The sequence below is a fragment of the Lynx canadensis genome, chromosome C2 (assembly GCF_007474595.2).
Source record: "Lynx canadensis isolate LIC74 chromosome C2, mLynCan4.pri.v2, whole genome shotgun sequence".
NCBI classification, from domain to species: Eukaryota; Metazoa; Chordata; class Mammalia; order Carnivora; family Felidae; genus Lynx; species Lynx canadensis.
Window position 1 is genome coordinate 92,842,008 of NC_044311.2, and position 26,312 is coordinate 92,868,319.

The following is a 26,312-nucleotide window of genomic DNA, read 5'->3' on the forward strand; positions in this document are numbered from 1 at the left end:
TCCTCCACTCACTAACTGAACAAGAACTCCAGCGACTGAAAGACATTTCATGCAGACAGCATGGGGCACCTGAGTCCACTGCCACTCAGGATCAGACACAGCTTAAGCCATCAGCTGCGTGGAAAAATCTTGGAAGGGCAGGGGATTTCCTAGTAGGGAAAAAAAGGAAGATGAGCCTCACATGTTTAAATTAAAGTTATTATAGTGCTGAGCCAAATAAAGGATCTGAAAAGAGACTGTAGAATTTTATATCTATAAATTGTTAGATGACCTTTGTCTTTGTTTTTGAAGTGTTTTTATTATAGAAGCTTAAAAATATATTTATTTAAATATATGCTAAACCTTTGTTATACATGATAAAATACCTATATAAAATAAAATATAACTGTATAATTAAAATGTATAAAATAATATTCTTAAACTTCTATAATAAACCATTTACATACTATATATTAACATATAATTTATTTATAATTTGTATTATATATTTGTTTTTATATATGTAATATATAAATATTTGTTTGTTAACAGGTTTAATTGGCTTCCTTTCCTTCTGGACCTGTGTGAGAGTACTTGGAGCAGTGACTGCCATCTGGTGGCAAGCCAGATTCATCACTTTGTGTAATCTAATGGTTACCAGGATGCCCACTCTTGCCTCACATGGTATGCACTGGCATCAGGGCACAAAGAGAGCCTGGAAGGTGTCTGATGAACGAGCCTAGTGAAAAAGCCTAGCCTTTTACTTCCACCTGAATGGGTTGTTTTCATCCCAGATTCTGAGCCAAGAGCCAGCTCCAAAATGGTGCCTCTGAAGAAAAGATTTGAATTGTTTTTGTGTTTTAGTCTAAGATCTGCTGGTTACCCACCAGCAGATAACCAAGACTGTGAATAAGCACACACCAAAAGGGGCATGTGATGTCATGGAGCCTGAAATAAACTGCTCCGAATTGTGTGACAGTTTTCCTGGCCAGGAGCTGGATCGGAGTCCTCTTCATGATCTCTGCAGGACAATTGTAAGTGAGCAGCCATGAGTTATCAGGGCAGTTATACATGTTGTTGTTGTTGTTGTTGTTAGTGGTGGTGGTGCAGTGGTAGTGGTGATGAGGAGGAGGAGGAGGAGGGGGAGGTGGAACAGAAGGAGGAAATGCTTATGCAGGACATGTATTTCCTGGCTTTGGGGATGATGGGACAGTTTGTGTTTGGTCTGTAAAAGAGCCTTCATTCCTAACACCTTCTCTTCATTCTGTTCTCAGACCTCTTCCCATTATAGCAGTAAGACCATTTCCTCATTATCTCCTGTTCTCTTGGGTGTTGTTTGGACCTTTCTCAGCTGTGGACTTCTTTTGATAGTCTTCTTTCTTGGCTTCACAATTCGCTGCAGGAATAACAGGTAAGCAGCCCCATACCTAGTTTCTCATCCCCCATAGCCTGAATTGTGAATCCCAGAGGGTCGGTATCATTTTGGCATTGTGAGCTGCTAGGTGGTATCAGCAAAGTTTATCTCCTACTGTGGCATTAAGCTATCTGAAAAGTTCCCCTGAAATTGTCCTGGCCTTGCAGTGTAATTTCCTCTTGAAGAGAAAGATCTAGTCCAGTATTGTGGCAACTACGACAAGGATATCCAAAGAGGAGAATGAAGAGTCTCTCCTCATAAAGGAAATTATGATCCTTCTGATAAAATTAGTTATTTTGTATATGGCAAACTAAAGTTGAAAACAGCCTAAGTGGGATAAGGTTTCTGAAAAAATAGTGAAGCCCTACTACCTGGCTGTTCTGTTAGATAGTTCCGGCTGGTTAGAAAGTCACTGGCTCATCAGAGTAAGTGTCCAGGACTCCCAAGGCTGACAAAAGAAAACCAAATGAAGACTGTTTTTGAAGGGACTTGCAAAATTCTGCCTTCGCTGCTATTCGATCCTTCCCTCGGGGCCCACTCCATCTCTCCCACATCATTACTCTTTATTCTCATCCTGCCCCCACTGTCTCAGGCTGCCACCTGAGAAGCCCTTTCCAGCTCTCTCTCCGTGGCCCACAGCTGAATTCTGGATGGAGCCCACATCAGATTTCAACAGCTCTCTCAGAGAGGTCAAACTTGTTTGGCACCACTCCAGTGTGACACTTTGTGGTGATCAAATGCGCTCCATTGCTTGGGTTTGGCTCTCGGCTGAGGGTCAGTCAGTTGGATTTGTCTAGCAGGCATTTTGGGGCACCATTGGCCATTTGAGGCATGGAGGACATGGAATTGTTAAACAACAGTGACTTGACCTGCTGTGTCAACCAGAGTATGGCAGTGACTAGTGGCACTCTGAGCTGAGTATGCCCCTAATGCTGCCCTAGACACTTTTCATTCTGTTCCTCAAATACACTAAACTTACTCCCTTCTCAAGGCCTTTCACTTACTGTTTCTTTATATCCCCACTGCCTGACAGTTTTCTCCAGATCTTCCTGTGACTAGTTCCTTCTCATCTTATAGTCCTTGGCTCAAATGACACCTCTCTATATATTTTTTAGAAAATTTTTAGTGTTTATTCATTTTTGAAAGAGAGAGAGAGTGCAGGCAGGGAAGGGGCAGAGAGAGAGGGAGACACAAAGACTGAAACAGGCTCCAAGCTGTCAGCACAGAGCCCAATGTGGGGCTCAAACCCATGAACCATGATTTCATGACCCGAGCCGAAGTCAGATGCTTAAACGACTGAGCCACCCAGGCGATCAAATACCACCTCTTCCCTGATCATTCTATTCAAAGTGGTCTGTCTACAGAATGGCCATCCAGCCCCAACGTCTCATTCCATATATTATCACCCTGTTTTATTTTCTTCATAGCAAGTATAACTCTCTGATATTACTGTATTTATTGATTTGCCTGTTTATTGTCTGTATCCCCCACCAGAATATACAGTCTATGAATACAGGGACTTTGTCATGCTCACCACTGTGTCCATCATTCAGAACAGACTCTGAACATTGTAGGTGCTCAGAAAATATATTTTCAGTGATCCTGGGAAGACAGATATTTAAATCCCAATAGTAGCTGCTGCCAGGAGAATGTCTGGGAAAATCATGCATTTCAAAGTTAGAGAATTACAGAGTACAGTCTTTTCAGCTGCAACATATTTCTACAGTGCAAATTAGTAACCAATTGGCAAATTAGAAAATAATATCATTGGTTCATATGTCATTTTCCCCCACACATTAATGGTTTAAAGCATATAGGGGCAAGCCTTCCTACAATTAAAGAAGGAAGACTTAAGCGAAGAAACTAGTTTAATGGCTTCAAGAACTGGTGTACTTCCTATGTTATGAAGCTATCTGATAAAATTGGAGGAGTAGATGCAGAAGTAGAGAGATATTTCCTATGTGTTTAAAAATAATTGATTGTTGAAGAAAGCAAAGATCCAGAACAGATTTTTAATTTAGATGACAATGTTACCTATTGGAGGTGAATGCCCTCAAGTACCTACATCTTGTAGATTTCAGGTTGCAAAAATCAACTGTAATCCTGGTACAAATGGTAATGGACATTTGCTGAGTAACTAGTATTTTAATTGGATAATTATTATTTTTATTATTATTTTGGTTGCAAAGTTAAATATGTTTCAACTGCTATGACCCCATACAATTTTTCCCATAATCCATTATTTTTATGCACAGTTTTGTAGAATGCAAGGTTTTTAAAGCATTTATATATCCTGTTAAAATAGGAACACTTGTAAACAGTGTTATAGTAGAAACACATATATTTCTTTCATTCCATTAAAGATTTTGCTGCTGTCTTGTTTGCAGTGGGAGCATGACTTGGCATAAAGAATAAAATATTAAGAGGCACTGTGAATAAAACACATTTTGCAATTAAGTAGCTTACAAGTTCAGACAAGGAAAGATAAAATAACCCAGTTTCAAAGTGCTTTCTTCAATAATAAAATTTGTTCAAAGGTATAGCATCACAGTTAGATGCTTCATTTCATTTCAGTTTTGTGGCCTCTAAATTTGTGATTGTGTGTATGTGTGTAGTGCCAGAGGAAGAAAAATATTTTTAAAATATCTTAATAAATATAATGGTAATGGTCAAGTTCAGTTGCAGATATTACATTTTTGGTAAAATTTTAAAATGTAGTCTATAAGAGAAAATCAGTAAAGATATAGAAGATTTGGGCAACACTATCAACCAACTTGACCTAATTGACATTTATGTAATCCTACATCCAACAGCAGCAGAATATACATTCTTTTCAAGTACACATGGTCCATTTACCAAGATAGATCATATTCTAGGCCATAGAAAAAGTCTTATTAAATTTAAAAGGATTCAGTTCATACAGAGTATGTTCTCTGACTACAATAGAATTGAATTAGAAATCCATAACAGAAGGAACTCTAGAAAATTTTGAAATATTTGGGAACTAAATAGAGCACTTTAAAGTAACTCATGGTCAAAGAAGAAATCAAAAGAGAAACTAGAAAGTATTTTCAACTGAGTGAAAATGTAAATACCAACATATCAACATTTGTTGGATGCCATTAAAGCAGTACTTATGGGAAAATTATAGCACTAAACTCCATATTGGAAAAGAAGAAAGATCTACTTTATGAAACAACAAAAAAGAGCAAATGAAACCTATTATAAGTAGAAGAAAGGAAATAATAAAAATGAAAGTGGAAATTGATGAAATAGAAAACAAAACAAATCAGAAAACAGCATGAAACCAAAACTCTTTATGGAAATCAATAAAATTGACCAAACCGCTAATTCAAATGATCAGAGGGAAAAAAAGAAGATATTACCCAAATAAGGAAGGTAGAGGTGACATCACCTAATATTAGGAAGATAATGTAATGGTGAGAACAACTATTGTAGGGAGTCTCTAACATGTTCTGCAATGATTTCTGCTTCCTGATAGTCACACTCTTGTGAAATCCCCTCTCACTGAATATGGGCTGGACTTACTGATGCGCTTATTAATGTGATATCACTTTTAGGATAAGGTTACCAAAAGACTGTGGCTTCCTTCTTGGATCTCTCTCACCCTTTCACTTGCTCACTCTGAGGGAGGCCACCTGTCTTGTTGTGTGAGCTGCCCTATGGAAAGGCCCACATGGCAAGGCACTGATATTTCTAGTCTGAAGCCAGCAATGACTGAGGCTCACTAACAGCCATGTTAATAAACTTGAAAACAAATCTTTTGAGGCCTGCTAATAGCAATAAGCTTGTAAGCTTATTTTACCCAACTTGAACCTTGGAGGACTGCAGCAATGGCTGGCCCAGTGACTGCATCCTTGTGAGAGATCCTGAGCCAGAGGCACCCAGCTAATCTGTGCCTGGATTGTTGAAGAAATGTTATCAGCTTTACAGAAAATCTTCTGAAATACTGAAAATAATGGACCATTCCCAACTCATTCTATGAGGACAGCATTACCCTGATATCAAAACCTAATAAAGACATTAGAGAAAAAAAGCCCTATAAGTTAATACTCCTCATGACCATAGATCCAAAATTCTAAACAAAATTTTGGCAAATTGAGTCCAATGAAATATCAAAAGGATAATACATCATGACAAAGTGAGATTTATCTCAGGAATACAAGGTTGATTTAACATCCAAAGATCAATCAATAAAATTCACCATATTGACCAACATAAAACAATGATTATCTTTCTAGACAGAGAAAAGGCATTTTGAAAAAGATTTAACATACTTTCCTGATAAAGTCTCAACAAACCAGGAATGAAAGAGAACTTCAACCTAACAAAGTACATCTATGAAAAACCTATAGCTAACACCATTTTTTAATGGTAAAAGACTGATTGTTTTCCCATTAAGATCAGAAACAAAGTGAGATGTCCACTCTCACAACTTTTGTTCAACAATGGAGATTTTAGCCAGTGTAATTAAGACAAGAAAAATAAATAGAAGTTACCTGGTTGTGTGTGTAAAAAATTCAATAGAATCTGTTCTTTAAAGAACTACTAGAACTAATAAATGAGTTTAGCAAGGTTGCAGTTTACAAGATCAAGGTATAAAAATCAACTGTATTTCTAAATACTAAAACCAGACAATTGAAAAGTGAAAATAAATGCAATGCCATTTATAATAGCACCAAAAATAAGAAATCTTTAGGGATAAATCTAACAATGTGTAATACTTGTATACTGAAAACTACAAAACATTGCTAATCTAACAAATAATGTGAAATACTTACATGCTGAAAACTATAAAACTGCTGAGAGAAATTAAATCTTAAATAAATGGAGAAATACCATGCTCATGGGTTGAAAGATTCAATATTGTTAATTCTCTCTTAATTGATCTATAGACTAAGCCCAATTACAGTCACAACCCTAGCTGGCATTTTTTTTGTATAAATTGACAAGCTAGTTCTAAAATTAATGCAGAAATATGGAGGACATAGAATAGCCAAAAACAACTTTATAAAATAGAATAAATTCTACTCCTGAAACCAATATTACAGTATATGTTAACTAATTTAAATTTAAATGAAATCTTGGAAAGAAAAAAAAAAGAATAAAAAAAAGAATAAAGTTGGAGGACACCTGATTTTAAGACTTATTATAAATATATAGTAATGAAGGTAGTTTGGTACTAGATAGAAATAGACATATATATCAATAAAACAGAATAGCATTCAGAAATAACCTACATATATAAGGGAAACAGCTTTTCAACAAAGGTACAAAAGCAAGTCAGTAGAGAAGGAACAATCTTTTCAAAAAATGGTCCTGGCACAATTGGATATCCACATGCAAAAATGAACTTTGATCTATATCTTGCACCACATTCAGAAATTAACTCAAAATGGATCATAGATCTATCAAACCTAAAACTGTAAAACTTGTCTAAGAAAATGTAAGAAAAATGTTGTGACTTTGGAATAAGCAAAGATTTTATAGATATAACACTAAGAGCATAAACCATAAAAGAAAACATTGATAAATTGGACAATAAAAATTTAAACCCTCTTCTAAAGAAAATCTTAAGAAAATGAGAGAAAGAAACAGACTGGAAGAAAATATTTGCAAATCATGTATCTAATAAAAACTTATATCAAGGTTACTGAGAACTCAATAATAAGAAAACAATAATCCAGTTTTTCAAATGAGTGAAAAATTTGAAGAGACACTTCAAAAAAGAGTACACATGAATGGCAAATACGCATATGAAAAGAGATTGTCAACACCATTTAGTCATTAGGGAAAAGCAAATTTAAACCACAATTAAATGCCACTGCACACTTATTACAATGGCTACAATTTTTAAAAACTGACTAGGTCAAGTAATTGCTCAGTTCATAAAATGGTTTTATCCAGTAAAAAAAAAAAAAAAAAAAAAAGAACGAATTACTGATACTTGGGACAGCATGAATGAATCTCAAAATAATTATTCTGAGGAAAAGAAGCCAGGCAAAAAAAAAAGTTGCATACCATATAATTGAATTATAAAAAATTCTAGAAAATTAAACCGACCTGTTGTTAATTAATCTGTGGTGACAGAAATCAGATGAGTGGTTACCTGCAGATGGGTGGGAGGTGGCACAGAAGAGCAGGAAGGAGGAACTACAAAGGGACATGTAGAAACTTTGGGGGGTGATGGATATGTTCATTACCTGGATTGTGGTAAGTATTTCACTGATATATACATATATCAAAACTTACCAAATCCTGTACCTTAATTATGTACAGTTTATTACATGGCAGTTGTATTTGATACAGCTATTTCAAAATGTAGTCTACAAACATTCTTATTTTTTCTGAGAAGGTTCTCATGAAGGAAAAAAGTACACCATATCTGGTGTCCTTCAAAGGGCTCTGCTAGGTGACCTAAAACCCATATGATAACTGTGCTAGATATGAATGACTATTATGAGAGAATACATTCTTTTTTTTCTAGATTCCTCTTGTAGTTCAATAAGGACCAGAATCACTTAACTTGGAGCAAAGTAGATATTTCAGGTCCAGAGGATCTCCTCATGCCTCTTATGTAATGCAGAAAATAAGGACAATGTCAGAAATTCTGTGTGAAGCTAAACTTGTTCAATTAAAGGACTTTTATTCCAAGAGCTTATCTCACTGTCACTTGCGATTAGGAGTATAGATACTAGTTGTTATTTACCTATTGTTATTTCTCAGAATTAAAAGTGTCATTTGCCCAATAATCCTGAATATCTTGCATTTTATTTCCTGGGAAATCAAGAAATGTGAAGAATAAGAATTGTGTAGGGATGAGCTTTTGCTCTACTTGGAGGTTAACAAGTTAACCTGTTACTATCTTATAGATGCTAGCAAAAGACATAAGAGGCTCAGAGACAGAGTACTTCATTATTCATGGCAAAAGCACTAGTCAGAGCTTCATGTTGCGTTTGTGCTGGTTCCCATGCCCCCAACTCCTGTGAGGATGATGCAGAGCCCATATGGAAGCTTGAACAGATAGGAGGCTGCCATGAAAGGAGAGGAATCTGAATCTGGGGGATTCCCCACTTTTATAGTGAGTCATAACAGTCCTGGTCTTTGTCTGGGTGGAGATGTTACTTCAGTAAATATTTGCTGAGCTGAACACCTACTGTGCTCAGGATTCTGTGTAAAATGTAATTTAAGTGTTCCTGGGAGCTTCAAATGTATTACCTAGGTGGAAAAACATGAACAAGTCCAAAAAATACATCCTGGGACTTTTTTTAAAATAGCTTTTCAAAAAAAGAATGCCTTGCTGCAGGCATAGCTATGCTCTTTTCATATTGATTGTTTCAAGTCTGCCCTCTTTGTGGCTTGAGTAATTGGAGCTGAAAGGAAGGTGACAGGGAAGAAAGGAAAACAATACTGATCTTGTTGGCTATGAGAAAATTTGCACTGATACTGTGCCCTACAAAGATTTCTGGTATCTTCTCTACAATCCTTAGTTTGATGGTTACTGGCCAAGAAGGAAGAGCCAGTCAGGCCTAGAATAAATGCCACCCATATAGCTGATTTGGGGAGAGGTTTGCAGGGCCAAGGAGTGAAGTGAGGCAGAGACAGGAGTAGATTGCAAGAACTTATCCAAAAAGAAAGCTAAGGTTCATGGTTGGGGGGAAAAAAGGTATCTGCCATCACTTCCAAAAAATTGAGCATAGAGACAAAAGTAAATGGTATATCATGAAATCAAAAGCCACTGGCATGCAGGAATGGTGCTGAAAAAGAGGTGAGGAACAGAAATAAGGTGGCAATATCTAGGATTATAAACAGAGATGCGATTTTATTAGGTACGGGCTGGAAGATGAAATAGGGGTGATTCAGCAGAAGTTAATGAGGGAGGATCAGGGTTAATGGGTAAGATTATTTTCTACACAGCCCTCTGACGCTGTTTGTCCATCCTGTAGTCAGTCCTAAATCACTGTGACCCCTAGATGAAGTTGACACACTCCTGCTTTGTGCACCCATTGTGGAGTTAAACACATTATTGACCCATCACAGCTTCCTGGATTGGAAGAAGAGCACTATCTTTCTTAGCAGATAATGAGCTCCTTGAGTTTAAGACCACATCTTATTCATCTCTGTATCTCCATTGTGCCTGGACTATACTCCATGTTTCCTGAATGATCAAATTAAATGGGCTAGAATATAGACTATGACAATAAAGGTAAGTTCTTAGAAGATGGATGTTTCCATCCTTTAACTTTAATACAGTAGCAATTCTACATAAAATTATGTCACAAGTAAGCAATTGCTTTCCATCGTCCTTTTCTCTTTCATGGTGGTTGTTTCCCACAGAAGCCCAAGGAATTACATCCAGAGCCTCAGTTTCCCCTTGCTTCTTGTTGTGGGGTTTCATTCTAAACTATCCTTTTTGTCTTCTCATACCATTAAAATCTGTCTGTTTTTGATGCCCTATTGGCGACAGAGTGCTGTATTTTTAGAAAGCCTTCTCGAGTAGCCAAAAAATCCCTTCCCTTGTAGACCTTGCTTTGCTACAAAAGCGAGCAGGCAATAAACAAAATAGTAAAGTGAACTGTCAAATATATGGAATGTTCATGACAAGTGCAGGAAAGAAAAGTAAAACAGGGAAAGTGAATGGGGAATATCAGGGTGGTAGCTGCTATTTTAGAGTTTGGTCAGGGAAGGACTCACTAAGAAGGTAACATTTGAGTATGAATTTGAAAGGCATAAGAAGCAAGGCATGAGGTGAAGACCATTCCATGCAGAGGGAAAAGAATATGCAAAGGTCATGAGGATGGAGCATACCTAGTGTTCAGGGAAAAGCAAGGAGGCCATTGTGGCTAGAGCTGAGTAAATGAAGCAAAGAGTAGGAAAAGATGAGGTCTGAGAGGTAACAGGGGCCAACTCATGTAAGGTTTTGTAGGTCAATGTAATGACTTGGGCATTACTCCAAGTGTTACAGGGAGCCATTGTGAGATTTGGAACTGAGGAATGACATGATATGACCTGACTTACTTTTAACAGGAAAACTGGCTGTTTTATTGAGAATAGACCTTTTATTGAGAATAGACATTTGAAAAGGTGCCTGTAGCACTCCCTTAAATAAAGTCATGTTCCTTGGGTACTTTAATTCAAGAACAGAAATAGCTAGAAGTGGAGTTTAAGGCAGCTTAAGTAGCCCTCAAAATGGCATAAGCCAATTGCCTGTGACATATCACCTACTGATTCTATTCTCTGATTGAACTCTATTAACACACTAGGAAAAGATATGCAGTATCTCTACATATAAAGTAATAATACATTTTTGAGAGAAGTTAAAGAAGTTCTAAATAAATAAAAGATATATAATGCTTATAGAATAGAAGACTCAATATTGTGTAGATATAATTTCTCCCCAGATTGATATATGGATTCATTATAATTGCAATAAATATCCAACTTTTTCCTTTTCTGGTGAAACTCAATAAGCTGATTCTCAAATATACATGGAGATTCAAAGGGCCAAAAATAGTCTGGAAAAAAAATGGACAAGGTGAGAGGATTTCCACTTTGGGATATTAAGATTTATTAAAAAGCTAGTGATTAATATATGCTAAGTATGCATTTGGGGTAAGACAGACCCAATGGAGCAGAATAGAGAGAATCCAGAAAGGGCCAAGTGTGTATGGAAACGTTTTAATAAATGGTGCTGAGTCAGTTGGCTGTCCATATGGGGGGGGGAATGCAACTTGAATCTCACCTCAGTAAAATCATCTGCTGGTGGACTATAGATCAAAATGCAAAAGTCAAACAATGAACTTCAGAAAAATAATATAGGAGAATATCTTCATAAACTTAGGACGGAAAAATGTCTTAAATAGAATACAAAAGCACTATTCATAAAAGGAAAGATTGTTAAATTGTTCTATGTAAATGTTAAGAATATCTTCTGTTCACTAAAAAACATCACCAAGAGAGGAAAAAGCAAGCCGTAGAATGGAGAATATATTTACAATGCATATGTCATCAAAGGATTTTTATCCAGAATAAAGGACTACAAACAGATAGGAAAGGCACAGAGAACACAATTGTTTTTAATGAGCAAAAGGTATGAACAGCCACTTTATTAAAAAATATATCCAGATAGCCAATAAACAAGTTGAACAAGTGTTAGACTTCATTGGTCATCAGGGAAATGCAAAGTACAGCCACAGTGAGATAATACTGCATAGTCACTAGAAGGTCTACAATTAAAAAAAAAAAAAAAGACAAAACCAAGTGTTGGGAAGGATGGGGAACATCTGGAATTCTCATGCATTGTTGTGGGAGTCTACGATGTAATAATCATTTCAAAAAACAGTATCTACTAAACAACATATTCATACCCTAAGTCACAGCAATTCTAGCAAAAATTGCATACATATATTCACTGAAATACATGTTCTAGAATTTTCTGGACAGAACTATTTCTGATAGGCCCAAACTAGAAACTCCTCAACTGCCCATCAATAGTTTAGTGTCTCTTCTCTAAAGAAGACATCCGGATGGCCAACAGGCACATGAAAAGATGTTCAACGTCGCTCCTTATCAGGGAAATACAAATCAAAACCACACTCAGATATCACCTCACGCCAGTCAGAGTGGCCAAAATGAACAAATCAGGAGACTATAGATGCTGGAGAGGATGTGGAGAAACGGGAACCCTCTTGCACTGTTGGTGGGAATGCAAATTGGTGCAGCCACTCTGGAAAGCAGTGTGGAGGTTCCTCAGAAAATTAAAAATAGACCTACCCTATGACCCAGCAATAGCATTGCTAGGAATTTACCCAAGGGATACAGGAGTACTGATGCATAGGGGCACTTGTACCCCAATGTTTATAGCAGCACTCTCAACAATAGCCAAATTATGGAAAGAGCCTAAATGTCCATCAACTGATGAATGGATAAAGAAATTGTGGTTTATATACACAATGGAATACTACGTGGCAATGAGAAAAAATGAAATATGGCCTTTTGTAGCAACGTGGATGGAACTGGAGAGTGTGATGCTAAGTGAAATAAGCCATACAGAGAAAGACAGATACCATATGGTTTCACTCTTATGTGGATCCTGAGAAACTTAACAGAAACCCATGGGGGAGGGGAAGGAACAAAAAAAAAAGAGGTTAGAGTGGGAGAGAGCCAAAGCATAAGAGACTGTTAAAAACTGAGAACAAACTGAGGGTTGATGGGGGGTGGGAGGGAGCGGAGGGTGGGTGATGGGTATTGAGGAGGGCACCTTTTGGGATGAGCACTGGGTGTTGTATGGAAACCAATTTGACAATAAATTTCATATATTAAAAAAAAAATAGTTTAGTGTCTAAACACATCATGGTATATTTAATGATTGCCCACTATCCAACCATAAGAATAAACAATCTATAACTACATGCAACAATACAGATGACTCAGAGAAATAATGTCAAGCAAAAGAAACCAGGCACAAAGATTAGACTCTTCATGGTTCTACTTATATGAAGTACAAAATGATACAAATTTTATCTATGATATTAGAAGTCCAGATCATAGTTACCCTGGAGGTTGAGGGAGATGATGAGAAGGGAACAAGAGGAAGCCTTCTGGAACACTGGTAGTGCTCATTTCTTAACCTGATGCTGGTTACACAGATGTGTCCGTTTTCAAAAATACACTGAATTTTATACTTATATACACTTTATGTTTATTTTTCTTCAATAAAAGTTTTAAAAATTATCTTTGAGTTTCCTAAAAAAAATGAAACATCTGAAAGGAAGATACATGCCAGTTTATCAACAGAGACAGCACTATTTTTTAATAGTTTCTAGAAAAAATTCTCACTTTTATATCATGGACATTGTGGTGAGAATGGATAGGTTTACTGTAAATGAAAAGGTCAGTTGCTTAAGATTTTTTTATGGCACTGGGGCACCCGGGTGGGTCAGTTGATTAAGCATCTGACTTTGGCTCAGGTCATGATCTCATGGTTCATGAGTTCGAGCCCTGCATTGGGCTCTGTGCTGACAGCTCAGAGCCTGGAGCCAGCTTCAGATTCTGTGTCTCCCTGTCTCTCTCTGTCCCTCCCCTACTCCTGCACGCTCTCTCTCTTTCTCTCAAAAATAAATAAACATTAAAAAAATTTTAAAAAAAGACTTTATGGCACTATTGCTAATAGTCAAAATATACAATAAAAATTTCTTTTTATCAAGAAGACATCAGTAAATGGTGCCAAAAACACAAGCAGCAAAAGAAAAATACATTGAATGTCATCCAAATTAAAAATTATGTGCTTCAAAACACAATTAAGAAAACTAAAATAACTCACAGAATGGGAGAAAATATTTTCAAATCATAGTTCTTATAAGGGACTTGTATCTAGAATATATAAAGAATGCTTACAAGTCAATAATACAAAGACAAATAACCGGTTTTAAAATGAGCAAAGAATTTGAATAGTGTTTTCTCCAAAGAAGATCTATAAATGGTGAATAGGCACATAAAAAGATGTTTGACATCATTAGCCGTGAGAGAAATGCAAATCAAAACCACAATGAGATATCATTTAATGCCCCCCTAACATGGCTAGAATTTTAAAAGGCAGAGGAAAAACAACTGTTTGCAAGGAAGTGGAGAAATTGGAACCTCATATACTGCTGGTGGGAATGTAAAATGGTGCAACTGATACAGAAAATAATTTGGCAGTTCCTCCAAATGTTAAATGCAGAATTACAATATGAGCAAGGAATTAGATGCTTAAGTACATACTCAAGAAAATGAAAACATATGTTCACACGAAAACTTGTACATGGATGTTCACAGCAGCATTCATAATAGGCCAAAAGCAGAAACAATCCAAATGTCCCTCAACTGATGAATGGATTAATGAAATGCTATATCCATGTAATGAAATGTTATTCAACAATAAAAAAAAAAAAAGGAAACCCTGATTCATACTACAACATGGACCAACCTTGAAACCATTATGTTAAGTGAAAGAAGACAATCACAAAAGACTATAAATTGTATAGTTCCAAATATGAAATGTCCATAATAGATAAATCTATAGAGACAGAAAGTATATGAGTGGTTGCTTAGAGCTGAGAAAAAGCAAATTAAAACTATGAGATTTACAATAAATGGCTTAAAATTTTAAATTTAAAATGTTAAGGATATGAAGCTATGAAATTCTCATTGGTACAAATTTGTACAACCACTCTGGAAAATAATTTGACTTATCTTTTAAAATTAACAACACATATATCTTATGAGCCAACAAATCCACTTCTAAATTATACCCAGGAGAATTGTAAGCACATTTGTACCAAGAGTTGTATAAATAATATTCACAGTAATATTATTTGTAATCACCCCAAATGTCTTTCAGTAGTAGAAAGAATAAATAAGTCTTGGTATATTCTTGCAATGGAATACTATACAGCAATGAAAATGACAAGTTCCAGAAGAATCTCACAAACATCAAATTTAAAAGCCATCCACAAAGGAGCATGTGCTATATGGATCATCTATAAAATTCAAAACCAAGCATAACTAAAGTATAGTGTTGAAAGTCAAGATAGTGGTTTGCCTTTAGGGAAAAAGAATAATAATTGTGAGTGGAGATTTTGAGATGGTGTAATGTTTTCTTTCTTTCTTTTTAATTTAATTTTTTATGTTTTAAAATTTACATCCAAATTAGTTAGCATATAGTGAAACAATTATTTCAGGAGTAGATTCCTTAATTCCCCTTACCCTTTTAGCCCATCCCCCCTCCCACAACCCCTCCAGTAACCCTCAATTTGTTTTCCATATTTATGAGTCTCTCCTGTTTTGTCCCCCTCCCTGTTTTTATATTATTTTTGTTTCCCTTCCCTTATGTTCATCTGTTTTGTCTCTTAAAGTCCTCATATGAGTGAAGTCATATGATTTTTGTCTTTCTCTGACTAATTTCACTTAGCATAATACCCTCCAGTTCCATCCATGTAGTTGCAAATGGCCAGATTTCATTCTTTTTGATTGCCGAGTAATACTCCATTGTATGTATATATATATATACATACATATATATATATATATATACATACATATATATATATACATACATACATACATATATATACACATATATATATCTTCTTTATCCATTCATCCATCGATGGACATTTGGGCTCTTTCCATACTTTAGCTATTGTTGATAGTGCTGCTGTGAACATGAGGTGCATGTATCCCTTCAAAACAGCACACCTGTATCCTGTGGATAAATGCCTAGTAGTGCAATTGCTGGGTTGTGAGGTAGTTCTATTTTTAGTTTTTTGAGGAACCTCCATACTGTTTTCCAGAGTGGCTGCACCAGCTTGCATTGCCACCACAATGCAAAAGAGATCCTCTTTCTCTGCATCCTCGCCAACATCTATTGTTGCCTGAGTTGTTAATGTTAGCCATTCTGACAGGTGTGAGGTGGTATCTCATTGTGGTTTTGATTTGTATTTCCCTGATGATGCGTGATGTTGAGCATTTTTTCATGTGTCGGTTGGCCATCTGGATGTCTTCTTTGGAAAAGTGTCTATTCATGTCTTTTGCCCATTTCTTCACTGGATTATTTGTTTTTTGGGTGTTGAGTTTGATAAGTTCTTTATAGATTTTGGATACTAACCCTTTATTTGATATGTCATTTGCAAATATCTTCTCCCATTCTGTCGGTCACCTTTTAGTTTTGCTGATTGTTTCCTTTGCTGTGCAGAAGCTTTTTATTTTGATGAGGTCCCAGTAGTTCATTTTTTGCTTTTGCTTCCCTTGCCTCTGGAGACGTATTGAATAAGAAGTTGCTGCGGGCAAGATCAAAGAGGTTTTTGCCTGCTTTCCCCTCGAGGATTTTGATGGCTTCCTGTCTTACATTGAGGTCTTTCATCCATTTTGAGTTTATTTTTGTGTATGGTGTAAGAAAGTGGTCCAGGTTCATTCTTCTGCATTTCACTGTCCAGTTTTCCCAGCACCACTTGCTGAAGAGACTGTCTTTATTCCATTGGATATTCTTTCCTGCTTTGTCAAAGATTAGTTGGCCATACGTTTGTGGGTCCATTTCTGGGTTCTCTGTTCTATTCCATGGATCTGAGGGTCTGTTCTTGTGCCAGTACCATACTGTCTTGATGATTACAGCTTTGTAGTATAGCTGCTTGAAGTCTGGGATTGTAATGCCTCCTGCTTTGGTTTTCTTTTTCAAGATTGCTTTGGCTATTGGGGGTCTTTTCTGGTTCCATACAAATTTTAGGATTATTTGTTCTAGCTCTGTGAAGAATGCTGGTGTTACTTTGATAGGGATTGCATTGAATATGTAGATTGCTTTGGGTAGTATTGACATTTTAACAATATTTTTTCTTCCTATCCAGGAGCATGGAATCTTTTTCCATTTCTTTGAGTCTTCTTCAGTTTCTTTCATAACCTTTCTATAGTTTTCAGTGTATAGATTTTTCACTTCTTTGGTTAGATTTATTCCTATTTTGTGGGTTTTGGTGCAACTGTAAATGGATCGGTTCCTTGATTTCTGTTTCTGTCGCTTCATTGTTGGTGTATAGGAAAGCAATCGATATCTGTGCATTGATTGTATATCCTGCAACTTTTCTGAATTCATGAATCAGTTCTGGCAGCTTTTTGGTGGAATCTTTTGGGTTTTCCATATGGAGTATCATGTCATCTGCGAAGAGTGAAAATCTGATCTCCTCCTGGCCGATTTGGATGCCTTTTATTTCTTTGTGTTGTCTGATTGCAGAGGCTAAGACTTCCAATACTGTGTTGAATAACAGTGGTGGGAGTGGACATCCCTGTCTTGTTCCTGACCTTAGGGGGAGAGCTCTCAGTTTTTCTCTACTGAGGATGATATTAGCGTTGGGTCGTTCATATATGGCTTTTATGATGTCGAGGTATGCTCCTTCTGTCCCTACTTTCTTGAGGGTTTTTATGATGCTGTATTTTGTCAAATGCTTTCTCTGCCTCTATTGAGAGGATCATATGGTTCTTGTCCTTTCTTTTATTGATGTGATAAATCACGTTAATTGTTTTACAGATATTCAACCAGCCCTGCATCCCAGGTATAAATCCCACTTGGTTATGGTGAATAATTTTTTTAATGTATTGTTGGATCCAGTTGGCTAATATCTTGTTGAGGATTTTTGCATCCATGTTCATCAGGGAAATTGGTCTATAGTTCTCCTTTTTAGTGGGGTCTCTGTCTGGTTTTGGAATCAAGGTAATGCTGGCTTCATAGAAAGAATTTGGAAGTTTTCCTTCCATTTCTATTTTTTGGAACAGTTTCAAGAGAATAGGTGTTAATTCTTCCTTAAATGTTTGGTAGAATTCCCCTAGAAAGCCATCTGGCCCTGGACTCTTGTATTTTGGCAAGTTTTTGATTACTAATTCGATTTCCTTACTGGTTATGGGTCTGTTCAGATTTTTTATTTCTTCCTGTTTCAGTTTTGGTAGTGTACATGTTTCTAGGAATTTGTCCATTTCTTCCAGATTGCCCATTTTATTGGCATATAATTGCTCGTAATATTCTCTTATTATTGTTTTTATTTCTGTTGTGTTGGTTGTGATCTCTCCTCTTTCATTCTTGATTTTACTTATTTGGGTCCTTTCCTTTTTCTTCTTGATCAGACTGGCTAGTGGTTTATGAATTTTGTTAATTCTTTCAAAGAACCAGCTTCTGGTTTCATTGATCTGTTTTACTGGTTTTGTTTTTGTTTTTGTTTTTGGTTTTGGTTTCAATAGCATTAATTTCTGCTCTTATCTTTATTATTTCCTGTCTTCTGCTGGTTTGGGGTTTTAATTGCTGTTCTTTTTCCAGCTCCTTAAGGTGTAAGGTTAGGTTGTGTATCTGAGATCTTTCTTCCTTCTTTAGGAAGGCCTGGATTGCTATATACTTTCCTCTTATGACTGCCTTTGCTGCGTCCCAGAGGTTTTGGGTTGTGGTGCTATCATTTTTACTGACTTCCATATACTTTTTAATTTCCTCTTTAACTGCTTGGTAGCCCATTCATTCCTTAGTAGGGTGTTCTTCAGTCTCCAAGTATTTGTTACCTTTCCAAATTTTTTCTTGTGGTTGATTTCAAGTTTCATAATGTTGTGGTCTGAAAATATGCACGGTATGATCTCGATCTTTATGTAATTACTTAGGGCTGATTTCTGTCCCAATATATGGTCTATTCTGGAGAACGTTCCATGTGCATTGGAGAAGAATGTATGTTCTGCTGCTTTAGGATGAAATGTTCTGAATGGTCCAGTGTGTCATTCAAAGCCATTGTTTCCTTGTTGATTTTTTGATTAGATGATCTGTCCATTGTTGTGAGTGGGGTGTTGAAGTCTCCTACTATTATGGTATTACTATCGATGAGTTTCTTTATGTTTGTGGTTAATTGATTTATATATATGGGTGCTTTCACATTTGGCACATAAATGTTTACAATTGTTAGGTCTTCTTGGTCTATAGACCTCTTGATTATGATATAATGCCCTTCTGCATCCCTCGATGTGATGTTTTCTTTCTTAATGCTGGTGATAGTTACATAGATATATCCTTTGTGATAATTGAGCTAAATATTTATAATTTGTACACTTAAAAATGCCTTTCCTAGCCCAAGATTATTAAACAAAAACAGAAATGTTCAACCTGTCAGGGATCTACAATTATAAGAATCATGAATAGGTAGTAGTCATATATTCAGAGGGTTGTTGAACATGAGGATGGTGTCAGCTCCCAAATATCTTCTTTACATAATATCAAATGTCCACCTGTGTTCAACTGCTTCACCATAATAGCCTTTCTTACTTTGCCCAAATTACTGCACCAAGATTTATTAAGTTTTCTGGTTTCCTTTGCTTTCATAAATGTAGCTGAGCATCAAAATTTCACATAATTTGGGTGCTAACAAGTTTAGAAAGTATCATGATATTAATCAGTTTTTTATCCTTTCTATGCCTTATTCCATCTCCATCCCACTAAAAAGCTTGCTTTTTGGGAAGGGGGGGTGTCAGATGGTAAACGTTTTTCAGGCATTTTGAATTCTACCATTTCAGTGGTGAAAGATGCTATTCTTTCGTGTGTGTGTGTGTGTGTGTGTGTGTGTGTGTGTGTGTGTGTGTTGGGAGGAGGTGAGGCTCAGGATGCTAATCTATGCACACTGACCTTTGTTTCTATCTGACTGAGCAGATGTAGGAATTAATCATTGTCACTCCTGGATGCTGTGGCTGCAGCTGTCCCCCACTGCCTTTCTGCCCTGTTAGATTTATTAGTGTATTTTGTTTGCTAGAAAACATGCCTCAGCACAGAAGAACTGGCAAATTAGAGAAGCTTATCTGTGAATATAATTTTATAGAAACATGTTGTTTTTTCCTACACATCTGTACCTAGACTGTACATGAACAGAGTCAAGAAAATAACAGAGAAGAGGAAGGCTGGCAAGCTGGACCAAGATGCAGCTTCAAGATTTGTGAAAAATGTCCTTTGGTGTTTATTTATTTTTGACAGACAGAGCAAGAGAGAGAGTGTGAGAAAGAGAGTGCAGGCAAGCGGGGGAGGGGCAGAGAGAGGTGGGGACAGAGGATCCGAAGCAGGCTCTGTGTTGACAGTAAAGAGCCTGATGCAGGGCTTAGTCTCACAAATCATGAGATCATGACCTGAGACAAAGTTGGACGCTTAACCAACTGAGCCACCCAGGTGCCCCGACAAATGCCCTTTGGGAACCAAAACCTAAAAATGCATCCAAAGTTGTCAATAAAGGAAGGAGTAAAACTTAACCTTTTGGTTTTAATGGACACATATTGGAAAAGTGTATCATTTTTATTGTTTTCCACAAAATAGATGATTATGTGGCAATGCAAGGTTTAAATGTATTCCTTATTGAATTCATATATAAAATTTACATTTTAAACTTGTAATGCTAAATATTTTGCCCCAGAAAGATTGTTATCTTCATTGATTTTCCTCTGAACTCCTTTTTTTTTTAATTTTTTTTTAACGTTTATTTATTTTTGAGACAGAGAGAGACAGAGCATGAACAGGGGAGGGGCAGAGAGAGAGGGAGACACAGAATCTGAAATGGGCACCAGGCTCTGAGCTGTCAGCACAGAGCCCGACGCGGGGCTCGAACTCACAGACCGTGAGATCATGACCTGAGCCAAAGTCGGATGCTTAACCGACTGAGCCACCCAGGCGCCCTTCCTCTGAACTCTTTAAAAGAAGAAAAATAGAAAAGAAAAACAGACTGGTAATATTGTTTATGTAACTCCTTGAGAAATTATTTCCCATCTTGAGAAATTTCATATTAGATCAATGTCCTACAATTACAAAGAACTGTCTTCTAAACTCTAAACTCTTCTTTTTGCAACCAGCCCCCCTTAACTCCCAACTATCAGTTTAGTGCCACTCCCAGAATCTGGGCATACTTTGGCCCTAGGCACATGAAAATAAGTGTTCTAAATTAGTACTAAATTCATTTTATAGCAGGCCCCACTACAACCTTCAGAACATAATTAACACTCTGTAGACCCCAAGAATCCCTGCTACATAGATATCCCTGCAGCCTCACCAAATCTAACCCCTAAAGATACACCAGCAGGGATGGATATGAAAGTAGCCACGCCCTTTTGGATATTGGGAGTTACCTCTAAATTTAGTATAAATTTCTAGGGCCTGGTCTATCTGTTTCTATTCTCCCCCTTCTCTTTATCAGGTCAGCATGCTCTGGTTCAGAGGGTTGGGGGGTGGGGGGGGTGAGCAGCCAGTAACTATTCAGAGTCTATTCCTTTCTGGTGGCCCACTGCCTGCCAGAATCCTAGACCTCAGTCTTAAACATGTACATTAGCCTGCATCTCTCTGATACCAATCCCTCACTCACTGGGATTTCTGCTTATTTTGTGCACTCTCTGACCTTGCTTGATTCTCTCTCTCAATTTATTTCTTTATTGACTCTTCCTCAGAATGATCTGGTTTTAGACATCCTCGTATGTTCAATCCCTAAATTACCACTACGGCCTTTACTTTGATGCTCTCAGTATCTGGCTTATGTGTCTTAATCTTATGGCCTGGACTCCTGAATTCAAACTCCTCTGGCATAACTTCTTCAGCCACAATTTGAGTCCCAATTCTGACAGTGTTTCTGTCTCTGATAGTAATACCAAGCACCTTATTAAGAGAAGATAGATATTTAAAAAACAGGGAGGGTGCCTGTGTGGCTCAGTAGTTTAAGTGTCTGACTCTTGACTTCGGCTCGGGTCATTATCTCACAGCTCATGAGATTGAGCCCCGTGTCAGGCTCTGTGGTGACAGCATGGAGCTTGCTTGGGGTTCTTTCTGTGTGCCCCTCCCCAACTCATGTGCATGCACACACGGTAATTCTCTCTCTCTCTCTCTCTCTCTCTCTCTCTGTCTCTCTCTCTCTCTCTCTCTCTGTCTCTCTCACTCTCACTCTCTGTCTCTCTCAGAATAAATAAACCTAAAAAGAAAAGAAGATAGGTTAATCCTCTAGATGTCAATCTTAGTGATTGGGTCCACCTCTCAGGTAAAGAGAAACAAGCAAACCAAATGTCCATCAACAGATAAATAGATAAACACAACGTACTATATACATATAATGGAATATTATTCAGGCTTAAAATGGAAGGAAGTTCTGACACATGCTACATCATGGATGAAACTTGAGGACTTTATATTAAGTGAAATAAGCCAATCACAAAAGATAAATACTGTATGAATTCACTTATATGTATGTATGAATTCACTTATAATCAGACTCAAAGAAATGGAAAATAGAATGGTGGTTGCCATGTACTGGGGAGAGGGAGAAATGGGGAATTATTGTTTAATGGGTACAGAGTTTCAGTTAATGTTCAGTTAATTGTTGTTTAATGGGTATAGAGTTTCTGTTTTGCAAAATGAAAAAGTTCTGGAGATTGGTTGCACAACAATATGAATATGCTTAATACTAATGAACTGTACACTTAAAAATGGTTAGGATCATAATTTTTATGGTTATTTTATTGTATGTAATTTTACTGTATTTTGCCACAATTAATATTTTTTTTTAATTTTAAAGACAAAGAAAAACTCCTATTGGTAATAACTCATTTTGATCATATAATCTATTACAGGACCATTTCCTATTTTTTATTGCCCATACCATCTCTTAGGAGATAATGATCGTTCTTAAATCACTGCCTGTTTTGTGACCTTGTTACTTTATTTTTCATGTCCCAATTTGCATATCTGAATCTTTGATATCTTCTCTTTCAAGTATTCCAGGATTTCATTTTGCCTTACTCAAGATCTCTTAATGATTTTGTAGGTTTTTTCACATCCCCATTGGCCTTCCCCTTTCCAGGCTGCAGAATGATCTATCCTCATTCAATAAAGACCCTGCCATTCCACTTTTCCTTCTCTAGAATTTATTTATATTCCTTATATGACCAAAGCCAGATGTTTTATTCTGGTACATTATGAGACTTTACTCTTGACTTTAGATTCTCAGAAGAAAAGGGAGGAGGTGACTTAGTTTTGTGTGAGACTTACAACAAACAGTAGGACAATAGAAATGTTATTGGCAAAGGGAGTCTTATTCAAATCTCTATGGATAAGCATTTCTTAGATATGTAAGATAATAATGGGAATATACTTGTTCTCTTTTTCTTTTGCTATATAATTCACATACCATGAAACTCACATTTTAAAGTATATAATTCAGTAGTTTTTATTTCATTCACAAGATTGGGCAATCATCACCACTGTCCAATTCCAGATCATTCATTACCCCAAAAAAGAAACCTCATACCCATTAGCAGTCTCTCCTCATTCCTTCCTCCTTGCAAGCCTCTAGCAACTCCTGGTCTCTTTTCTGCCTCTATAGATTTGCCTAATCTGGGCCATACATACAACTGGAATTATATAACATGAGGCCCTATTTTCTGCCTCTATAGATTTGCCTAATCTGGACCATACATATAATTGGAATTACACAACATGTGGCCCTTGGTGTCTGGCCTATTTCACTTAGCATTATCTTAGCATAATGATTACAAAGTGCATCCATGTTGTAGTAGGAGATAATACTTCATTCATTTTTATGGCTGTATAATGTTCCATTAAATGGGTATTCCATATTTTGTTTTTTCATTCATCAGTTGGCAGGTATTTGATTGTTTCCACTTTTTTAGGCATTATGAATAATATGCTACTATGAAAATTCATGTACAAGTTTTTGTGTGGACATGTGTTGTCCTTTATCTTGGGTATGTACACCTGGAGGTGGAATTGTTAGGTTATAATGTATTTATATAAGTGCTGAACTGTTTTACAAAGTGGCTCTATCTTTTTACAATCTCACCTGCAGTGTATGAGGGTTTCAATTTCTCCACATCATTGTCAACACTTATTATTATCTGTCTTTTTTATTGTTACCGTCCTAATGGATGTAATGTGGTTTTGTGGTTTTGATTTTACTCAATTCATTGTGGTTTCAGTTTGCATTTCCCTGATAGAAATTAGAAATTAGTCCAATAATGTTGGACATTTTTTCATGTACGTTTTGGTCATTTGTATATTTTCTTTGGAAAAAATATTTATTCAAATCCTTTGACATTTTTTTTAAGTGTATTTATTCTGAGAGACAGAGAAAGCATGATTGGGGGAGGGGCAGAGAGCGAGGGAGAGAGAGAATACCAAGCGGGCTCTGCACTGCCAGTGCTGATCCTGATGCAGGGCTCAAACTCACAAACCATGAAATCATGACCTGAGCCGAAGTGGATGCTTAACCAACTGAGCCACCCAGCACCCCTAAATCCTTTTACAGTTTTTAAACTTATTATTTTAATTAGGAATATACTTAAACCAGCGATTTCTCAAAGTTGGTTCACATTAGAATCTCTCAGGAGCTTTTATTTATTTTTTTTAAACGTTTTTATTTATTTTTGGGACAGAGAGAGACAGAGCATGAACGGGGGAGGGGCAGAGAGAGAGGGAGACACAGAATCGGAAACAGGCTCCAGGCTCCGAGCCATCAGCCCAGAGCCTGACGCGGGGCTCGAACTCATGGACCGCGAGATCGTGACCTGGCTGAAGTCGGACGCTCAACCGACTGCGCCACCCAGGCGCCCCTCTCAGGAGCTTTTAAAAATACCCATGCTTCACCCTACACCAGCTAAATCAAAATATCTAGGGGTAGAACACCAGCAGCATTTAAAAAAAAAATTCTGCAGGGAATTCTAATGTTTGAGAATCAGTGTAATAGACTAGATGACCAAGCTGATGATACCAATATAGAAATGCTGAACACTTAGAAACTTAGAAATTAGGCCAAGTATTAGAAATTGAACTAGGGGCTCCTGGGTGGCTCAGTTGGCTAAGCATCCAACTCTTGATTTGGTTCAGGTCATGATCTCATGATTCATGAGATCAAGCCCGCATGGGGCTCCGTGCTGATGGCTCACAGCCTGCTTGGGATTCTCTCTCTCCCTCTCTTTCTTCCCCTCCCCCCATACGCATGTGCACACATGTGCTCTCCCTCTCTCTCTCTTTCTCTCTAAACAAACAAACAAACAAACAAACAAACAAACTTAAAACAGAAATTTAACTAAATATGAATTATAAAAAGCCTAATCAGGTCAAAAGGTAGAGGTGAGCTTTTTAATGACTTTTTTTAAGTCGGATTTTTCCTATCACAGGAAGTTTTAAGCCAGCAACATTTAGAGAAAATGTCCTGGCTTGGTTCTTGCCTAGTGACTAGGAGTAGATCTTAGGAGGTAACCACACGTGAGCCAATAAATGTGACTAATCATGACACAATTAAATCCATAATCCCAGAAAATGCATCTCAACTATTCAATGTTCAAAAAGAAACTATGACAAAATGTGAGTATTAACTAGCAGAAAATTGAAATTTAGGCTTTTGAAAGTCAGAAGGATATTGGAGACTATTTTAAGAGACTTTATTGGAAGTATAGGGAAAGAGTAACTGAGAATAAAAAAGAAAAATCCAAGCACTTAAAAATGTGACAGTCACAGTGGAGGGAAAATGACATCTTTCAAAGAATGTAAAAAGCTCCCCAGAGGAAAGCAGGGAGCCCACAGAGTTTGTCGGGTTAGGTATGAAATAGGAAAAAAGACTTTGAGAAGCACCTTTGAAGAGAGTCCAAAATACATAAAGGGATTGTCTAAATCCATTAAAAGGGAGAAGCTAGAATAACAGTGGAATCTCTTGCTGCTAATAGTAGGGCACAGGGAGTGGTCAGAAACCAAAAGACAATGAGACTAAACTAATCATGCGCCTCTAAATTTATTGAGGAAGAAACCAGAGTGATTACAACACCGGAATTCATCCCCTATGAATTCATTAGAAGTTGATCAAATAGTTTTCTGTGTTTTGCATATTTCAAGTCAGGTAGACAAATGAATACTGAGTAATTGCTGGAAACTGTTGGTGTTACTCTTGAGACTTTAGAAGTCGTCCAGAACAGATTATTGGTATTGGCCATATCTCACCATCCTCTTACCACCAACCATCTTAAAAATTGGTCTTGGGGCACCTGGGTGGCTCAGTCAATTAGGCGTTTGACTTCGGCTCAGGTCATGATCTCACGGTTCACGAGTTCAGGCCCAGAGTCAGGCTCTGTGCTGACAGCTCAGAGCCTGGAGCCTGCTTCAGATTCCATATCTCCCTCTCTCTCTGCCCCTTACCTGCTCACACTCTGTCTCTCAAAAATAAATAAACATTAAAAAAAAAAAGTGGTCTTCACTAGCCACCTCCACTTTCTCATCTCCAATTCATTCTTCAAGCCATGCCCTGATTCCACTGAAATGACCCTTACTCAGGTCATTAAATTAATTGATCTCTTTTTAGACTTCATCCTATTTAGCCTCAAT

General features: G+C 37.0%; 1 protein-coding gene across 1 annotated transcript in view; it reads left to right on the plus strand.

Annotated features, from left to right (window-relative positions):
* Positions 1-537: 537 nt before the first annotated feature.
* Positions 538-26,312, plus strand: part of GPR156 (G protein-coupled receptor 156) — a 65,472-nt gene continuing 39,697 nt past the window's right edge. Inside the window, exons 1-2 of the mRNA XM_032594750.1 lie at positions 538-1,013; positions 1,254-1,390. Coding sequence (XP_032450641.1) covers positions 921-1,013; positions 1,254-1,390 — 230 coding nt within the window. The 5' untranslated portion in view covers positions 538-920. The remainder of the gene's footprint in view (positions 1,014-1,253; positions 1,391-26,312) is intronic.